Source organism: Anabrus simplex, chromosome 5 (assembly GCF_040414725.1).
Source record: "Anabrus simplex isolate iqAnaSimp1 chromosome 5, ASM4041472v1, whole genome shotgun sequence".
NCBI classification, from domain to species: Eukaryota; Metazoa; Arthropoda; class Insecta; order Orthoptera; family Tettigoniidae; genus Anabrus; species Anabrus simplex.
The window spans coordinates 145,832,337-145,853,099 of NC_090269.1; the positions used below are offsets into that span (position 1 = coordinate 145,832,337).

General features: G+C 38.7%; 1 protein-coding gene across 1 annotated transcript in view; it reads left to right on the forward strand.

Annotated features, from left to right (window-relative positions):
- Window positions 1-19,473, forward strand: part of Cyp303a1 (Probable cytochrome P450 303a1) — a 68,919-nt gene extending 49,446 nt beyond the window's left edge. The window contains exons 6-8 of the mRNA XM_067147144.2: window positions 12,602-12,719; window positions 16,143-16,284; window positions 19,250-19,473. Of these exons, the coding sequence (XP_067003245.1) occupies window positions 12,602-12,719; window positions 16,143-16,284; window positions 19,250-19,431 (442 nt within the window). The 3' untranslated portion in view covers window positions 19,432-19,473. The remainder of the gene's footprint in view (window positions 1-12,601; window positions 12,720-16,142; window positions 16,285-19,249) is intronic.
- Window positions 19,474-20,763: the final 1,290 nt, after the last annotated feature.

Genomic DNA, 20,763 nt, shown 5'->3' on the forward strand with positions numbered 1-20,763 from the left:
CAGTTGGATTTCTCTGAAAATATCTTCATTTGTGAATGAGGAGCTTCTTGTTTCCCTCTGTATCTCTCCCTCTCTATCTTCTCTTTCGGTTTCCAACTCTTGACAATCATCTACTGAGTCTCTAAATTCCCTACTAAATAGGTTTGCTTTTTCAGTATCTGTTAAATAGTGTTCACCCCCTTTTCCCACCATTGCAGGAATTTGGATTCCTTTTCCTTTTTGATTCCTGATATATGAATACAGCTTTTTCCATTTCCCTTTGTGGTCATTACCCTCTTGAAGTATGCCATTCATATAATTCTCTTTTGCTTCCTTTTTCACTCTATTCAGTTCCCTCATTAGTTGCTTTCTAGTTTCTCTACTCTCCCTACCCTCTTTGATTTTCCTGTTTACTATTCTACATTTTCTTTTTAATTTTCTTATTTCCCTTGTATAATAAACAGGGTCTGAGGTCATTTTACCCTTCTTAACAGGTACAAATCTCTTCTCTCCTTCCCAAATAATTCCTTTAAATTTAGCCCAGAGTGTATCCACGTTACTCCCTTCACTTATCCAACAACTGAATTGTGATTTAAGGTAAGTCCCAAATTCATCAATAGTTTTTCTGTACAATTTCTTGTCTTGTGTAACCCTTTTATTAAGCCTTTTTGGTACGAGTCCTACATCCATTATTACAGCCTTATGGTCTCCTATTCCTTCAATTACCTCAGTTTTATCAACAATTTCCCATGGTTTAACCAAGAATACATCTAGTAAGTTATTGAGACGAGTCGGTTCTTGTACTACTTGTGTAAATCCTCCCTCCCAAATTAACTTATTTGCCAGTTTCTGTTCATGGGCTTCACTTGCAGCTCCTTTCCATTCAACTTCAGGCAGATTTAGATCTCCCCCAATTATTACCATATCAATATTATTGTTTTTATGAGTATAATCTATTATTTTTTCAAAGATTTCCATGTCTCTTTCCTCTCTTCCAGGCCTGTATGTTCCTATAATTCCCACCTCCTTCATATTATCACAAACTAATTTTATCCCTAATATTTCATCCCTTTCATCGGTAAACCATTCATGTGAACAGTAAGTTTCCTTCACCAGAATAAACACCCCCCCCTCCCTTTTTATCTCCTCGGTCTCTACGATAGACTGTGTACCCTTCTGGAAATACTTCTCTATTACCCACCCCTTCTTTCAACCACGATTCCACTCCTATCACCACATCAGTCTCATAAGATTCCAACAATGTACCGAATTTTAATTGTTTATTTACTACACTTTGACAGTTTATCAAGAGCAATCTCAGACCCCCTTCCTCCCTAAAACTTGACTGTTGCAATTGGGTAACTTGAAATTCCTTACTATCCTGAGTTTCTTTTATACTCTGGCTTTGTCTTTGATCCTCTGGCTACGGGATGTTTGTACTTTTTCTTTATCCTCCTCTATCTCTGAAATACCTGACTCTGATTCTAGGTTATGAATACTAGGCCTAGTGTCAGTTACTCTTGGTCTCTCAAAAAATGCACTACTATGTCATCGTCTGATGACTTCGCCTTCACTCGACTCGCATTAATTATCTTTTGCTTGACGCAAATTTTCATACAACACCCAGTAGCTGAATCCCAATATTTCTTTTTACATATGCTAACAAGACATGTATTACAACATTTACAACACATTAATATGGCAACTATGGCTACAATAGTCCATACGATTATTTTATAGACGTTAAAATTGGAATACATGTGATTTGTATACATTTCCTTTTCTTTATCCATAATTAAGTTCTCGACTTCCTCTACTTTCTTGCCTGCATGTTTAAAGTCCTCAACATGCGTTAACAAACTGTATAAGGAGGCTTCATTTAAATTTATTACATCTCCTAATTTTAAATCCCTGTTCAAATGTATACAACAATCATATTCTAACAAGACATCTGGTATTAAATCTTTCCTGTCAGTAGTATTTACCTTTTCTGTGGACCGTATTTTACTGTTTGGTCCATACACTGTACAATATTCATAAAATGTAATTATCCCTGAATTATTTAAAGTCACCTCAGTGGTGTCCTTACACACTACAGTTATTTTTGTTGGTTCTGGTGCTAGATACACATATTTATTTTCTTTAATGAACAACCATGTTAATTGTTCAATGTGAATGACATCTTTTGCACAGTTTTTAGGTACAGTATTTATCCCTTTTAACAGAGTAACTATACAGTCTTTATCTACCTGTATTATCTTTAGTGGAAAGTCTGATTTGCATACCCTACATTCCTCGTTAATTTCTATACATTTTCTTATTTGCTTATCAGTTAAGTATGCATACAATTGCTTTTCAGTGTCAATTACAATAAAGTCTTTCTCTGCTCTAATGTGTACAAATTCTCCTGTGTTATTTTGCACTGGTGTTGGGAAAGGAAGTATTTCATACAATTTATAAGTCTTTTTGTCACTAAGAGGCATCATTATTACATATGCCAGCACATTCTTATTAATAAATGCATTTACATTTACAATCTTATAGATTAAATGTTCTTGAGTCGTTCCCAGCTCAAATGGTAAGGTCATACTGTGTGGAAATTGATCCCTAGATTTTCTATAGGCTCTTATAATTTCTGTGGGGCTTAAAATTTGCACATGTATAATTCCTAATTGTGCATACATTATCCCTGATGCTATTACCTTATATTGATCATACAACTGTGATATCAGATCCTCAATTTCGAACAGCTGCCTATTGACTGCAATTTCTATATCCATTTGTGGTAAATACTTGTTTTAACTGACCCGTTTCATTTTTAAGAAATTCTTTTATTTGTTCTAAGTTTTTATTCAAGCGTAACTCATTAGCTGTTACATCATATAAAGTACTATTGACCGATTGTAGAGTTGACTTAACAACGGTTAACTGTTCCTTCGTGATTTTGATCATTGACATCTGCTCTTTCTCTAACTCTGAAATTTTATTTTGATAGTATTCGGAGTCGTTTTCATCTAATGTGCCAAATAATGTTTTAGATATCGTTCCTATAAAATTGAAAATTCCTCTCTTTTTGCGTTTACCCTTTTCTTTAGTAAAGTGCTTTATAGTTTCTTTTAATTCTTGAATCTTTTGCAATCGGCTTGCTTCTAGCTGTATTTCGTGTCGACAAGTGTGATTTAATTCTTGCTGTAATTGATAGCACAATGTTTGGGTCTTTTGCATATTTTTCTGTATAACAACGTACGCATCATTTAATTTACTCAAATTTACATAAGTGATTAATTTCCACTCTATGGAATATAATTGCATTTCCCCTTGATTCTTAAAATAAACACCTGGTGTTTTCTCATAAGGCATAATCTGAAAATCTAACGCCTCTCCCATAAAATTCAATATGCATATTAAAGCTAGAGTATAGACTATTTTCGTTCTGGCATTCTCCACATCGTTTGTCGTATGACCTGTAAAGAAAACAAAAAGTCACTATACTTTTGTAAGTGTAATATTCTTGTGTTAGTTTATCTTATTCTACTGATTCAGGTTTTTCATTACATCTACATTCTACATTACAGTCACTATGTATGTAGGGGTTTGTTATTAATTCGTGTCGCCTTCAAATACAGGGGCACTTATTTATTAAGTGCAGGACTCAGCTTTTCCAGCGCTGTTGTCCTTTTGCGAGGTTGACAGTCTTTTCGTGATGTGTACTAAGGATATATACGCACTGATATTCCCGTACCAAAATTCCTTGGCTTCAATATCCCCACGTTAAATTTCTAATTTCTCTTCAAAAATTTTGCATGCAGTTTGGCACGGTATTTCTACTAACCACACCAGCAACTATCGATAGTTCTAAAAAGCCATTGGGATGGTGAAGAGCGCCAGACCATCGCGGCCGAAATGAAGCCAATTCTTTCTCACACTCAAATATACAATTTTAATCTGTTTCTATGCACCTTTATTAATTTTCCCTTTCTGTTAGTTTTTAGAAGACAGTTTACGCCATCAATTCGCTCTATCTCATAGGGGCCTCTAAACGGAGGTTCTAGCTTTCGGGACCTACCCCGTCTCAGGGTTTCATCCCTTAACAATACTTTATCTCCTACCTGTAAGGTTAGGTCGTGCTGTCATTTGTCATATCTCTCTTTTTCTTTCTCTTTATTCTGTATTAGTGTTTTTCGAGCAATCTCATGGTTTTCTTGTAGTCGGCGAGTTAAGTCTTCGACTACATTTTGATACTCACTATAAGATGTTTTGGGTTTCCTTTGGAGGACTCCCGGAATATTCGCCTTTCTTCCGAATATTAATTCATAGGGCGTAAATGCTGTATTACTGTGTTTTGAAGTATTGTACACGAACGTGGCTGTGGGTAAATATTCATCCCAATCGTTCTGATCCTTGCAAATATAGTGACGCAAATACTCGGTGAGCACTCTGTGTGCTCTCTCTATACTACCTGTAATTTTATTTCTCTGACATGAAGGACAGGAGCGTATAAAGGCTTCCTTCTTCATGTTTGGCCACTGTACAACGTCTTTTATTCGCGCTAATGTTCTTGTGATCCCCTGATGTCCACCTACAAGGGACGTGTGGGCATCACGTAGTATTGCTAACTTTTCTTCCTCAGTCAAATCTTTACGCTCATTAACAGGCGATTCTTCTTCTTCCTTGGACTCATTCTCCTCTGCTTTTGCGTCCTCGGAGTTAGAGTCTTTGGTTCGTACCTTCCCACCTGACCTCTCTGCTTCCGCCTCCATGAGATCATTCCGCTCATTTTTTACTCTTTCAGTTTCACCTGTCTCAGCACTCCCTTGGGATATGATTCCCTCTGAATTCATGACTTGTACCGCTTTTTCAGGCTCAACGGGAATTCTGCTTAATGCATCGGCATTCTTATTTGTTTTACCCATCTTGTATACTATCGTGAAATCATATTCAGCTAACTTTAGCCTGAACTTTATTAACCTGGATGACGGATCTTGGACATTGAATACCCACTTCAGTGGCTTATGATCTGTCACTACTGTGAAATGTCGCCCGAACAGGTATGGTCTAAAGTACTTCGCTTCCCATACAATTGCAAGTAATTCTTTCTCTGTCACCGAGTAGTTTTTCTCTGCCTTATTTAGAGTTCTACTCGCATACGCCACTGGTAAATCTTTCCCTAATTCTCCCTGTGATAAAACGGCTCCGAGAGCTTCACCACTTGCATCCGTAGTTAGGATGAATGGCTTTTCGAAATCTGGATATTGTAATATGGGCTTTTCGGTCAACTTTTGTTTCAAGGTGTTGAAAGCCGTCTCCTGTTTGTCTGTCCATACATAAGGGACATTGTTCTTCAGGAGTTCATATAGGGGTTTTGCGATCTTGCTATACTCAGGTATGAATCTCCTATAATACCCGCTCAAGCCTAAAAATCCCTTCAATTGTTTGGTGGTTGTAGGCCTTGGAAAATTTCTCACTGCCTCAACTTTTTGTTCATCCGGTTGCACCCCGTTCTCGGTAATCACGTGGCCTAGAAATGCCACTTCTGTTCGCAGGAATTCGCACTTATCTGGCTGTAATTTTAGCCGGTGTTCCCTGAGCCTCTGGAACACTTCCCGCAATTTCTGATTATGGTCCTTGATTGAATTCCCATAAATTAAAATATCATCCATATAAATCAAACATTTTACACCGTTTAGGCCTGACATCGCTGTCGTCATGAGCCTCATAAAGGTACTAGGAGCGTCTTTAAGCCCCATCGGCATACGCAAATACTCGTAGTGCCGTCCTAAGGCTGAGAATGCCGTCTTCCCACGGTCCTCTGGCCTTATTAACACCTGATGGTACCCCGACGCTAGGTCCATAGTAGAGAAGTAACGTGCTTTCCCTAAAGCATCTAAGAGTTCTGATATGAGAGGTATTGGAAATACTGTCCCTATCGTCACCTCATTGAGCTTTCGAAAATCGATGCAAATGCGGTATTTTTGCTTTCATGAAGCGTCCATTTTCTTTGGGACGATGAGTAACGGTGCAGACCACGGGCTGGTACTAGGCACGATTATTTTGTCCGCTAGCATTTCGTCAATCTGTCTTTGGATCTCCTCCTTTTGAGCCTCCGGTAATCTGTAAGGTCTCACATTAATTGGAGGTTGATTTTCCCTGATCCAAATTTCATGTTGTAAAATATCGGTGTAGTTAATTTATCCCCTTCCAAGTGAAAAATGTCATTATATGCCGCACAGATAGCATACAACTCTTCTCGGTCTTTGGGTGCCAAATGGTCGACCCTTAATTGGTCTATCACCCTTTGTTCTCGGGACTTCGTGTTCTCATGTTTTACTTGGGTTACATGGTTGACTGTCCTTCGCTGATATTGCTTCAGAAGTGTCGCGGGTTCGACTTCATGGATGCAGAGTACTGGCAATTCAAATTCAACTTCTGCATCTCTTGTATTTAGCACGCTCACTACTGCCTTGTGATTAAGTGCTTTTGTTAGGCAACTTGCTACATATACTCCTGGCAGAACCTCTCTTTTTTCAATCACACCATCTGCCATTCACTTATCTGTCCTTACTTCTATTATAGTCTCCGTTTGGGGTTCGAGACGTATTACCTGGACTTGAGCAGTCCGTTCACCTAAGGGGTATTCCTTCCCTGCTATTATAGCATAACCTTCCTTGAAATTAATTATGCTATCTCTCAAGGCATTCCTTCCAATAATGCCATCATAATGTGAATTAAAGTTTTCATCCACTACGTAAAAGTTAGGGTTCGATTTCCCTACTAGGAGTCTTATTTTGCCCCTAGTTTCGATCTTTTCTGTGCCTAGCCCCCTTAATTTTAAGGTAGGCTCGTTCACAATTAGTGCCTCTCGTGGCACAAGCTTTCTTTTCACAAAGGACACTTCGCTTCCTGTATCTATCAGGAATCGAAGGGGGTCCTTCTGACCCGGCACCTCAACATAAATTACACTTTTATTCTCCCGTGGATGATTCATGCCCTTTATTGCTATGCAACTAATCTCTCTTATACTTAATCCCATAGGGAACTTTTGTCCAAAGATTTCCACGTACCCTTCGCGATAATTAATTATACTGTCTTGTAGAAGGTCTCTTCCCACGAGCCCATCTACTGACAAACGAAATTCATCGCCTACCACATGAAACTCAGGGGTGGATTTCCCTATATGTAACTTCACAGATCCCCTTGTACGGGATGTCCTTCCTGTGACACCGGATAACTCTATTATCGGGTTTCGATAATGGACTTCCTTTCTGGGCACACTCCTTTCCTTAATTAGACTGACATCAGCTCCCATATCAGTAAGGAGCTTGAGGGGTTCCCTACGCTCTCTGGCTCAAACTAGAATAGAGCCGGTTCGATCATGTTCTTCCCGTGTATCTGTCCTCCTGTCCACTTTTTCTTTAGCAGACAGATTTTTCAGGGCTCCCCTACTCCGTGGTTCGTTACTTTGTGGGTCGTTTAATTCTTGGGACCCGCCTTTCGACCCGTATTGGCGGCCCCTTTCTCGTTTAAATTTTGGGTTTTCAGTTTAGCCCAATCTCTGTCTCTGCTGGAGACCTCTTCTCTACCCTGTTCTTTATCACGAGTTCTGATTTTCTCCTTTCCACGATTTTTTGGACCCCTTGTGTTCTGAGGATTGAACCAACAGTTCCTTTGCAAGTGACCCCTACGTCCACACGTAAAGCACGCCCTGTCTCTACACTGTCTTTGGACTTCCCTACAATACTGGTGAGTATGTCCCATTCTATTGCAACTATAACATCTTATAATCTCACAAATCTTTATTTTGTGCTTTTCACTTTGCCTCCTTTCTCTTTTATTCCTACAGTCTTTCTCAAGATGCCCTATCTTTTTACAGTAGCTACAGGTATCTCGTCTCGGTTCCCATTTCACTGTTGTTTGAGCTTTACAATCATGGGCGAGGTGTCCCTCTCTGTTACAGTTGTAACATATGACTCTAATGGTTGCCTGTCTCTTAGGTTTACGAGCGGGCGTGGACGTCCTCTGATAGTGAGGTTCTGACTTTGTTCTTACCTCTACAGGTCTTCGCACCTGTGTCATTAATTGCTGTTTTGCCTGAGTGGAGATGATAACAGTCTCCTCCTCTCTAGCAATATCCATAGCTTGTTCTAGAGTTTGAGCGTTTCTACTTTTAATTAAATTTTGGATTCTTTCATCCTTAAGGCCCTGGACAAAACTAGCCTTTATTAGTTTTCTGATTAATCTCGCCTGGTGTTCCCTAGCTACAGGTGTTTCCCCCTGTGTGGCCGTGTTTCTCAGTTCCGTGCCCATCTAGTCAATCCTGTGGGCCCATTGGACAATATTTTCGTTTTTGCCTTGTCGGGCTGCGAACAACTGACATGCATAGAAATCTATTGTTCGCCTTTCGCTATAATATTCTTCTAGCCCACCCTTAATATCTTCCCATGTTTGGATATCTGATCTTACTATCAACTTACTTCACGCTTCTTTAGTAATCTTCGTTAGGATTAACTTGTAAAATAAATCTAGGTCACCTGGTCTCACTAGCCCCAATGCAGTCTCCACATTTTCACAAAATTCTCGTAACCAATCAGGGTAAGAGCCATCAAACTCTGCTCCAGTAAGTTTTAAAGCCTCTGTTACAGTAGTATAATGGTGAGCATGCACTACTTCCTCATGAGCTACATCAATGTTGCTGGGAGCAGGACTACCACTTCTATCTGATCCATCCATTATGAACTAGGAATTTGACTCACCCTACTGTTGAATAAAACAGGACTCTGAGCTGGGCTGCTACTGCTGGTAACTTTTTTTGATGATGCCTCCAAGTGTTTGCTGCTGGATACTTCCTTTCAACACTGGTCTCACAATACTCGAACTTTCTGCAACATGTACAAGCTTGTATTAGATAGGTTATTACTTCAACCTAACTAATTAATTACCCCAAAATCTGACACCAAATATTTTTCTCGTCCACCTGTCGTATTCTATGAACAGGACAGGCTGAGGACTGGGTTCGAATATCAGATTGACCTTTATATAAAACACTTTCTGACACCATTAAATTCTTAGTCTAATTTATTTAAACAAACTATCAAATATACCCTCCCAATAATATTACATCACACTTGTAATTATTCTCTTCTCAATATTACTTTTAAATAACCAGTTTATCAGTCTCTGACTTCCTTGGAAAATACACACACTTCTATGATTCACTCTACAACATTTATAAATTCCCTTCAGTCTTTAAAGTTTCTTAACTAGTTGATACTTATCTCGGGTTTTGAAGCTTCTTTCTTCTTGCTTCTCTCTTGAATCCTCGTTGTGGTGTTCCTCTGAATCTTCCCTGATGGTTTCAGGGCTCGAACACAGAACTCTAAGGTGAATACTAACTGAAGCTACAGTCCCCTTCGAACACTCAGTGAGTTTTCTATGCACTGTCTCTGTACTTTACCCTGTGGGACACTGCTAACCAGTTCTACTGCTTGACAGTCTTAATTGCTGCCTAATTTGAATAACTTCTTATACTGATGGCAGGCTCAACTACTGCCTAATCTGACTAACCTCATATTCTGCTATCTTCACTGACATTTTTCTACAGAGTCTCTTCTCTGCCAAGTAATCTAGTGTCCGTCCCTTCCCAATGTTATAGAATAACTGCCTGAATGATATCAGGATTACTACCAACAGAATGACACAGAATGACCAGAATGATGCAGAATGCCCGAACGACCGAATGACCAAATGACCAAAAGACTCTCTGAGCTTCTGGAACAAGTCATCCCCTACTACTATGTTCCCTCACTTTACTGATCTGTTAGTTTCCTATTGGTTACTTCAAGTGTGGTCCCACCCGTCTCATGGATGTACATGTGACTGGTGACCTTCCAGAGATTCTTTCTAGAAAGAATTATTGCACCACAGCATGCAATCTTATTTTTACAGGGCACCTTGCTACGTGACCAACAACAGGTTTGCTTTTCCTGGTCCACCCTCTAAAAGTTTCTAACTATGACCTTGTAGTCTGTTTACTTGTTTCTCTGACCAATATTCTGATTGCACAAGTTTGCCTCATTCTTAGCTCACTGAAATGTTCCAAGTTGAGACTAGCTTTAAGAAATGCTTTTAATCATAATTGCAATTCTGCACTTATTCACTGCAGTGATATTCTATTACACTTACTCATTCACTTTCACTGTTTCTTGCTGTATCTTCCTTTTATATATTACACTTAAACTACTCATGAGCATTAGGGATTTCTGACTGGGAGGTCACGGATCGAATCTCGTTCGATGCGCTCGCCCCATAATTTCCCACGGAAGGACGTGTTGCGAATCGGTGCTCGCGACAGTCCTCACTACCGTCCACTGAATTTGAAATTCCACATTTCTTAAAGCTTTTGGACACTAAATCGTTGGGAATGCGCGCCCATGCAGTCTAGATCCAGCTGCATATTAGTCCCACTTCAGGTCTCTCCACACGTCCGGTTGGTGTTAACACGTGATCACCATCAGACATCCATTCGGTGTACAACTGTTTCATTGCAGTTTTGAAAGGCCGGTTCAAGCACACATCCAATGGCTGTAGAATAGAAGCGAGTCCTCTGGGAATTATCGCATGATCAGTTTTTCCTTTCCTCATCATATCTTTTACAGTGTCAGTTGTATGTCCTCGGTAACTGTCCAACACAAGCAAGTTTCATTTTTGTAACAAAGCTCCCGGGCAACATTGCCTAATGCACTTCACCCAGTCCTCAACTAATGCACTGTCCATCCAGCCCGACTCATGCGTTCTAACAATAACACCAGACAGCAAGTTTCCTTTGGGAACTGTTTTCCTTTTCAGTACCACATATGGAGGGAGTTTGGTTCCATCTGCTAATACGCATAACATTACCGAGCATTGCTGCTTTTTGTTACCACCTGTTCTGATGGTTACACTTTTAAAACCCTTTGTATCCACTGTATTTTCCAACGGAATTTCAAAATAGACAGGTGTCTGGTCAGCATTCCCAATTTGCGACAGTAAATAAGAATTTTGCTTCCTCAAATTAATAATGTGAAGCTTAAAGGCCGTTAATTTTTCTTCATACACCCCAGGGAGACGTTGTGAAATAGACGTACGTCTCCTAATGCACAATCCCTTTCTCCGATAAAAGTTTCGGATCCATCCATGGGTTGCAGTAAAACCCTGTGTTTTGAGCTCTTTTGAGATCTCTAATGTTTTCAATTCACACATTTCACTAGAAACACCATATCCTAACTCACGTTTTTCTATCACAAATTTGTGGAGTCAACTTCACTTTACGGAAACACTGCACTCCGCCCGCGGAATGCTCTGCGATCGCTGTTACTTTTTAGATTCCTCAATTTCCAGAAACACTGCTCTCCGCCCGTGGAACGCTCTGCGATCGCTCTTACTTTTTAGAAATTTTCCCTTCTTCTTCCACAAATCACGAATACGCGATTCATCAATATTATACTTTCTGCCAACGGCAAGATTTCTGTATATTTTAGCTTCACTTACAACTTTAAATTTTTCACTTACAGTAAATGGCCTCTGTGGCTCAGGCGGCAGCACATCGGCCTCTCATCGCTGGATGCCGTGGTTCAAATCCCGGTCACTCCATGTAAGATTTGTGCTGGTCAAAGCGGAGGTGCAGCAGGTTTTTCTCCGGGTACTCGGGTTTTCCCTGTCATCTTTCATTCCAGCAACACTCTCCATTCACATTTCATCTCATCTGTCAGTCATTTATCATTGCCCCAGAGGAGTGTGACAGGCTTCGGCAGCCGGCACACTTCCTACCCTCGCCACTAGATGGGGGTTTCATTCCATTCCTGACCCAGTCGAATGACTGGAAACAGGCTGTGGATTTTTCACTCACAGTAAATGACAGCAGACGCCGTTTTGAATCCATTGCTTACTATCGAGGCAGCACTTTCACGGGACAGACATGGAACTCAAATGTGAGCGAGGTAGACTTCCGTAACCAACAGTCTCGACTCTCGCAAAGTATGATATCCAGGGAGATCAGCTATTCGCACACCCAACATGCCAGCAAAACCTGTGAAACAAATGACAATCGAACATCCACAGCAGCGGCTTTCATATTTACCGCATATTTGCCCATATTCTTTGATTTAGCGTATTTCATTACCTTACATTTCGCGTTTACATGCCACTGTAACCGTATTGAGAAAAAATCAATCTCTTTTTCTAGAACGCAACTAAAACACAATAAGACCTGAATGCCCGTTTACATGTGGTATATTGAGTATGGTAACTGTATTCAAATCTATTTCAATACTCCATGTAAACGTAGTAAATATTTACGAGAATGAATGGCTTGAATACAACCCGCAACCAAGATTTAGAACCAATATTTTGGGGAAAAAAGTGTGGGTCGCCGCTACTGAATATGGGTGAATAATTCATTTCGTACATTATCTTGGTAATTCATTATTCCAGACAAGGTTTCTTACACTCTGGTAGAATGCATTGCCCTGTTACACCCCCTAGCCTTGTATTCTGCATTAATTCACTCCCTGGATATTTGAAACCATCAATGATATGGTACTTCTGAACATCTATTTGTTCCTATTACATTGATTTCTACCTGTTTCAGCTTGCCTTACGTGGACGCCTTGTCACTGGAATCCCTAAGGATGTTCATGGGGAGAGGTTTTGGAGTTCCTCATCGAACACTCAAGGATACAGAACTCCAGGGATATCACATACCAAAGGTCCTGTGATACTGACATTCTTTGCTTATGAAACTTGAGTATTTCTATTTTACATTAATATTAAGCTTCTGTTTATTTACTCTAATTTCATTCCTTGGTATTTGTAAATGAGCGCTCTAATTTCTAACATTTGGTTGGACTCCCACAATTCAGAAGTATAACAAAGAAAAGCATATTTATTTTACATTTATAATTTCTGACATTTTAAGTAATTAGGAATGATGAATATTTGAAATACATTGATAAACAGTCACACAACCTATAAAATCACTAAAAGCACAGCAGTAATACTAATAATAATGGTGTGTAACCTCCGAAGAGGCCTGGTGCAGGTCTTTCAAGTTGACGCTGTACAGGCGACCTGTGCGTCTAGAGTATGGGGCCCTACCTATGGTGAATTCCAATGAAGTTATTAGACACTTCAGAGATCATTGATATAATCTATGTTAAGAGAGGTAACTTAAAGGGTCCACCTTTTCAATGCAAATAAATGTTATTATGGTTAAGTTACAACATGTTTACTTGGAACTAGTTTCAACGCTATTTAGTGTCATCTTCAGCCAAAATGTGAGAAATAAGCATACATTACACAAAATATTATAACATTATGATTAAAGAAGAGTAAAAAGGGGAATAAAATAATGAATAGATTTTCAATCACAAGTTCAGAACTTGACAGTCATTATCAAAACAACCCATAGAGGGTGAATTAAAATACCAATCTGATTGTACAAACACGAATTAGGAACTCAACAAACATAATTTTTAAAATACATATAACAGTTTAAAACTTTGCTTAAGTCCGAGATGAACTTGGTATTACATGTTACAAATCTCATGTTATGGTCCGTATTGAAATGTACTTAAAGTCAAATAATAATAGACCTCGGGTGGCAAAGCTGTGACGCGTAGTGAACAGGAACTGTGCATTGAACTGCGAACATCGTACGAACCTTTTCTCAAAACTTTGTCTCCACCTCACACGTTATGTTCCAATATAAAAACAAGAGACCACAGACAACAGCACAGCCATGATGTAAAACTAACTTCAAAGCTCTCAGAGGAACATCTTACGCAAATTGAATATTGTAATTCTGGTCAAAAAGCGACAAAATCTTTACTGAAAGAAAATATTCATTATACTCCTAGTTAATAAGTGTTATCATTTAATGTAATAAGTGACTACAAATTCGAATTTTTGGCTACCAAGTTCATCTCGGACTTAAGCAAAGTTTTAAAGTGTTATATGTATTTTAAAAATTATGTTTGTTGAGTTCCTAACGTGTGTTTGTACAATTAGATTATTATTTTAATTCACCCTCCATGGGTTGTTTTGATAATGACTGCCAAGTTCTGAACTTGTGATTGAAAATCTATTCACTATTTTATTCCCCTTTTTACTCTTATTTAATCATAATGTTATAATATTTTGTATAATGTGTAGTTTTGTATGTGTACCTATGCTTATTTCTCACATTTTGGCCGAAGATGATGCTAAATAGTGTTGAAACTAGTCCCAAGTAAACATGTTGTAACTTAACCATAATAACATTTATTTGTATTGAAAAGGTGGACCCCTTAAGTTACCTCTCTTACATTCTCAGTTCAATACGGATATAAGATGAAATTCTTAAATTTAAATAATCAATGTTGGCACTCAAGGACTTACCATAATATGAGCAAACAGTACATTTTGTACACTAATTCTTTACACTTAAGATATACAAAGGTTATAAATAAAATATAGTCAGCCATGAGTCACACAGACATAAGTTGATGGAGAATACTACTGAACGACAATTAAGGGCCATTATTGAACCACAACTTGAAGAGGAACAGTATGGGTTTAGAAGCAACAGAACAACAAGAGACCTTATCTTCACTGTTAAGATGATAATGGAGAAACACTGAGAGAAGGGAACAGATATCATCTTTGTCTCCATGGATATAGAAAAGGCATGTGACAGCTTGCCAAGAGACAAAATATGGGAATATCTGGAAAGAAGGAATGTGCTAGTATATCTTACCACTGTCAGAGCTGTATCCAGATAGGAGATGGTTATTGTGACTGGTTCACTACAAATAAAGGAGTGCAACAGGGCAGCACTTTGTCACCTCTTGTGTTCATTACGATGATCGATGAAGTAATGAAGAAAGTGAAGAATGAATCTAATGAGGACTTCAATGCTATCAACCTTTGCAGATGATGTGATGATTTGGGGAGGTGCAGGAGAAGAAGTTCAACAGAAATTAAACACTTGGAACCAGGAGTTTAAACAGTTTGGCCTAAAAATCAGCCACACAAAAACAGTAGTGATGCCAGTCAGCAGGCAAGCCCTGCAGGTTAACATCCAACTGGATGGCGAGAAACTAGAAAATGTTAACCATCTTCAATATTTTGGTAGTATTGTAACTAGTGATGCAAAGTCCTCTGCTGAAATCACTAACCGAGTCCAAAGAGGAGTATAAATTTTATCACCAAGTTAGGTCCCTTCTATGGGATAACCAAATACCATTAAGTACAAAGAGAACCCTCTATCAGGTATATTTCGTTCCAATAACTACACATGCCCTTGAAACCTGTACGATCAACGAGTTAGTAGCAGACTTCAAGCTGCAGAAATGAAGTTCCTGAGGTCAATGCTACAAAAAACAGGAAGAGATAAGATCCAGAATGAAGAGATCTGTCGTAATTCACACAAGTAAAGCAGTTGCTAAGCGAAAATGTAAGAATATCAAGACTCAAATGGTATGGCCATGTAAAAAGGATGGATCAAATGAGAACAGCAAGGAAATGGCTAGAAAATGAACTGGAAGGCAAAAGACCTAGATTTATAATCATTATAAAATATAAAAGCCATCTTAGTAAACAGTCTGATGAAAGTATTTATTATTATTATTATTATTATTATTATTATTATTATTATTATTATTATTATTATTATTATTATTATTATTATTATTATTATTATTATTATCATTATTATTATTATTATTATTATTAATAATAATAATAATAATCACAAACAGTCATATCAGCACACTATTTTTATTCAAAACTGGTTTTCGGACTCTAAGATCCATCATCAGTTTTAAAATTATCTGTTCAGTACTCGATCAACAGCTTGAACACGAGGATAAGCCAGCCCTGCCTATGGTATGTCGCACCTTTTACAACATTGTAAGTTTATGCGTATTGTTTGCACATTCTTACACTTGTTCTTTCTTTTTTCTTATTTTACAGTTAATCTCAACAGGGCTCTATCTCTATTTTAACTCTTTTTAACTTATTTTAACTCATTTTAATGACCCACTCATGTGGACTTAAATGTTGTAAATAATATTAAGACTGATGATGGACCTTAGATATATAACTATATATATGATATATAACTGATGATATTATTTTTTTGGTATAAACAGGACACCATGATCCTCTGCAACTTCCACATCACACTCATGGACAAAAAGACTTGGGGAGATCCTGAAGCATTCCGACCCGATCGTTTCCTTGATGAAGAAGGAAAACTCTCAGTTCCTGAACAGTTTACGCCTTTTGGTCTAGGTGAGTGATTTTTTAAATTTTTGTTTCCCTTCCAATGTCTTTAGCAGGTTTAGCTGAAAACTGAACCACTAAACATACTGGTTTCTGAATTAAACATATCAGAGATCAGCAATTATACTAGTATAGCCTTTCATGGCGTGGCTGTTGTGTACAAAGAAGGAGATTTGTACAACACAAATAAAATGTTTATTGTTGAAGCTTTTATACACTGTAGAAAATAAAAGTTTCTCTAACTTGCTTCTTTTGCTGAATGTATATTAAATCCATAATCTGAATAAGCTTGAGGATGCCTGGGAAGAATGACACATATATACAAATCTATCCTAATATGTACAATAAGTTTCTCTTTGCCAGAACACAATGTAAATCAATATCCCTATAACTGACTGCCTAAGTTGGTCATGAGAAGAGTTCAAGCAGAAGGCTATATTAGTTTAAGATCTTAATATGACTGATGTCAGTAAAGAAAATGTACCAAGTGATAGAGCTATACAAAGCAAATAGGATGGGGCTAGAGAACTTATCCTGAGGTGAAATCCCTGGCTAGTGTTAGTCCACCAGTTCGTTGCACATTTTCAAGAGGCGTGACCTCCATGCCCGACATAGGGTGTAGGCTAGTCATTGGACAGCTTCTAACAGCCTGCCTGCCTGCCTCTTCTGCCTGCTCGCCTATGTATACCGCAGGCAGGCTAACATCACAGTCTCGTCAGTGTGCTGGCTGGGAAATACGCCGTGTTCCCAAAGACTCACTGTGTAGCACGCTGACTTCAAACAGGTGAAGTGGCTATTATGGGGCCACACTGCATTGTTAATATCTGCAGTATATATAAATATTTACATTAAAAATAATTTGCGATAATTAATACATAGATTTTTGTGGATTATCAAAAATTGCAAATTGTCCCCAATTTTTCTTTCATTCATTGTCTGGTATTACTCACATATGATCCTTATTAACAAATGGCACCTGAAGCAATCCAAGTCACCTACAAAGTTCCGAAGAATGTGTTGTTGCCACTTTTCCTTACACCTGCACTTGCTTTGTATACCTCTACATGCTCCTCAATAGCCCTGAAATATTGCAACACTCGCTCCACATCGAGTAGATGCTGGTGCATCACTGCTATTGGAGAATGAGGCAGATGAATGCAGCTTACTAGTGCAGTGACAAGAAACACGTTCCGCTACTCTGCTAACACTTGCAGTTACCAAAGGCTTGCCAAACATTAATGAGAATAGTGTGCCTATAATACTCTCAGTGAAGAAGATGTACTGCATAATTAGCAGTAAATAATGTACCGTATTTCTCAGAATCCAAGATGACCCCCAATTTTTCCTTCCAAAAAATTAAATCAGGCTTAAAAATTACTTTGTGAAATCATATGAATGGCTTTCTTGTACAATACGCACTTTTAGACAATCTTTGTCTGCACACCGACACTAAACATCAGTTTTAGTTACGCCATATTTTTTTGCGTTGAAAATTTGCTGGCGATACCTGCTCCATGTCTGTCAACAATACGACAAACCATCAGGAAAATATTCTTGCTGTCTGTAAAACTGTTACTTTTACTAAGCGTCAGGTACAACTGCCTACCGCTAGACGTTCATCTCGCTTGCCGGCTTCCGCTGACTTCAGCGGCTAGCGATAAAGACGAGGAAGTTACTATTTTATTGCACCATGGTACGGCCATTCTGCCCTTGCATTTTTCGTGCCCATACCTGACAACTTAATCTTCGACTTCTTTAAAGCGTCATTGTTGCGGGCCATTGAATGCATTCATTTTTGTACAATGCGCATTCTTTTAACTATCTTTGTTTTCAAGGTAATGCGGAACATTTACTTTAGTCATGCCATATTTTCTTGCAGCTGCACAATGATTCTTCATTTCTGTGAGTTTAATAACCATTAACTTAAAATTGGCCTCATAATATCAATGAGAACCCATTGAAAATTTGCCAGCAATGCCTGTTCCATGTGTCTTTACAAAACGAAGATCCATCGTGAAAATATTCCTGCTGTCTAAAGAACTGTTAAGCCTAATTTTTACTAAGCGTCAGCTACAGTAGATGCATTATAATTCTGCACCCAGTAGCCATAGCCTTTCCAAAACTTTCAAGTCTCGCATGTTTTGATGCCAATATGCAGATTTGAGAGACGTTTTTGTAGAGGCTAGTAGAATGTCTTTCTCTCTTCACTATTTCCCGTACAATCGACTGCCATGTTTAATAAAGAAACGGACGTTGATGGTCAATGAGGTTTGTACGTGCAGGGAGGGGGTGTAAGGGAAGCGGGGTGGTTACCGTGGTAGCTGCCAGTGGTGTTCATTACTGTTAGGTCGTGAATGCAAGAGAAGCCATGATTTCTGAGGGAAAACGTTGTCTTGGATTCAGAAAAATACGGTAATTACATGCTTCATTTTTATGTTATAGATCACTCCAGTTAAATATAATTTCAAAAATATATGAGATTTAAAAAGTACAAAAGTATATGCCATGGGCCTAATGGAGATATAACACTTTAGAAACTGTATTTGTATAATTCAGTTAAGACTACATGTACATGGCCTCCAGAGAAGCCTGTTGCAGGTCTTTCAAGTTGACGCCTTGTGAGGATGAGACGAATTCTAATGTTAAAGACAAATTATCCAATGAGATTGTGTGTTTGGATCACACTGGTGTCCAGTTGGCCAATTTTGTTCTGTATTTAACATTGTTTCAATAGCCTGCCTGGTGGCCATGATCACCAAGGCGTTGAAGTCTCAACGGTCTGACACCATGATTAGCCGGTTCAACATCGTAGAAACACGGCTGAATGTACTTCACGCCCTACATCTCATGTACTAATTTGTCTACCAGGGGATGCAAACACATGTTTGGCAATTGTCAATATACCTCACAACACTCATCACAATGCAGGGAGTGATTTTTCTCTACTGAAGTGGATAATGTTTATCTCTTTCAGGTAAACATCGCTGTATGGGGGAGAACATGGCGAAGGCTAACGTGTTCCTCTTCATGGCCACACTGCTCCAGAACTTCAACTTCAGTCTTCCTCCAGACACACCGCCGCCAACCACCGAGCACATAGATGGAGTAACTCCATCTCCGAAACCCTTTGAGGCGCTCATCACCCTCAGATCATGAACAGAGGGCTACTGATGAACATTATAGAACAATTTGTGATCTTACAGGGAAGTGAATATTCATTTTATGGATAGACAGTAGATGATCCTTCTCTGTGAAGGACTATGCCGCTGAAGCCTGTAGGTTAGTTAGTAATATGCAGTGGCGTAGCACCCACTCTGAAACCAATTCACAAGAACTAAGTTATTAAGGCCACTGGTGAAATTAGGGTCATAGACGAAATTACATAACACAGAATCCATTTATGACAAACGGTAATTACGGACAAACAAAAATAATTAGCAACTGAACAAATATGGTACAGTGCACCAGGGAATTTTCTCTGCTTTTAGAGATGGTATTAAGTTGGCAGCAGCAAACAAGTGAGGTCAGTGGTATGCCTTGAATGGTGAAGGCAAGAGGAAGGTTAGTGAACAGTACAGTGTGTGTTTAGAGAGAATAGCAGTGATGATGTTCACTATTGAAGAGAGAGCATTTTTCACTAAGGCAATCACTTTACAGAAAACATGAAACTAAAATTTTGCATGCATTTTGCAAATTCCACTTGTCCAAATCATTATATTTATGTGATTTGACATGCAAATTTTGTGGGACACCTCCGTTTACAATGTACAGTGAAGTGGCAGGCAAATGGAAAACTTTTCAAGTCTCAGACATGTTGCAGAATTAAACGTGCAAGTTGGCACAAGAGTCCAGAATATCTAAGTGGACAGCAAATAAAGCCATAAGTAAATAACTTCCAGGCCTTTGATTCTGTGAACTGGAGAAAACTATGGAGGGATGTGGAAGAATTCAGAATCCCACAAAAGATAGTCCGTCTTACCCAGGCAATGTCTTACTTGTCAAGTAGAACATAAAGGGAAGCTTTTGCAGTAAAGTCTGGAGTAAGACAGGGATGTCTAGTGTTGCCAATCTTGTTTATCATGACACTGGATTGTATACTGAGAGAGGCTACGAATAGAAAGTGTGCCATTCATTGAGGATTAAATAACAGACTGGAAGAACTGAATTACACGGATTATCACTGTCTTCTTTCAGAATGTTTTCAGGACATGGAAGTCAAGTTGAATGACTTAAAGTAGAAGCTAAAGAAGTAGGCTTAAAAATAAATAATAAAATGAGTAAGGAAATGTGCATCGACCATCGTAACAATTCTAGCTTGATTCTAGATGGAATCAATATAGAAAGAGTAGAGGAATTTTGCTACTTAGGAAGCCTGGTCAGCCAAGATGGAGGTGCTTTAAGGGATCTGGTGAGTCATATAAATAAAGCCAAAAGAACTCTTTCACAGTTACAACCAATATGGAGATGATCTGCTCACATTCGCATAAA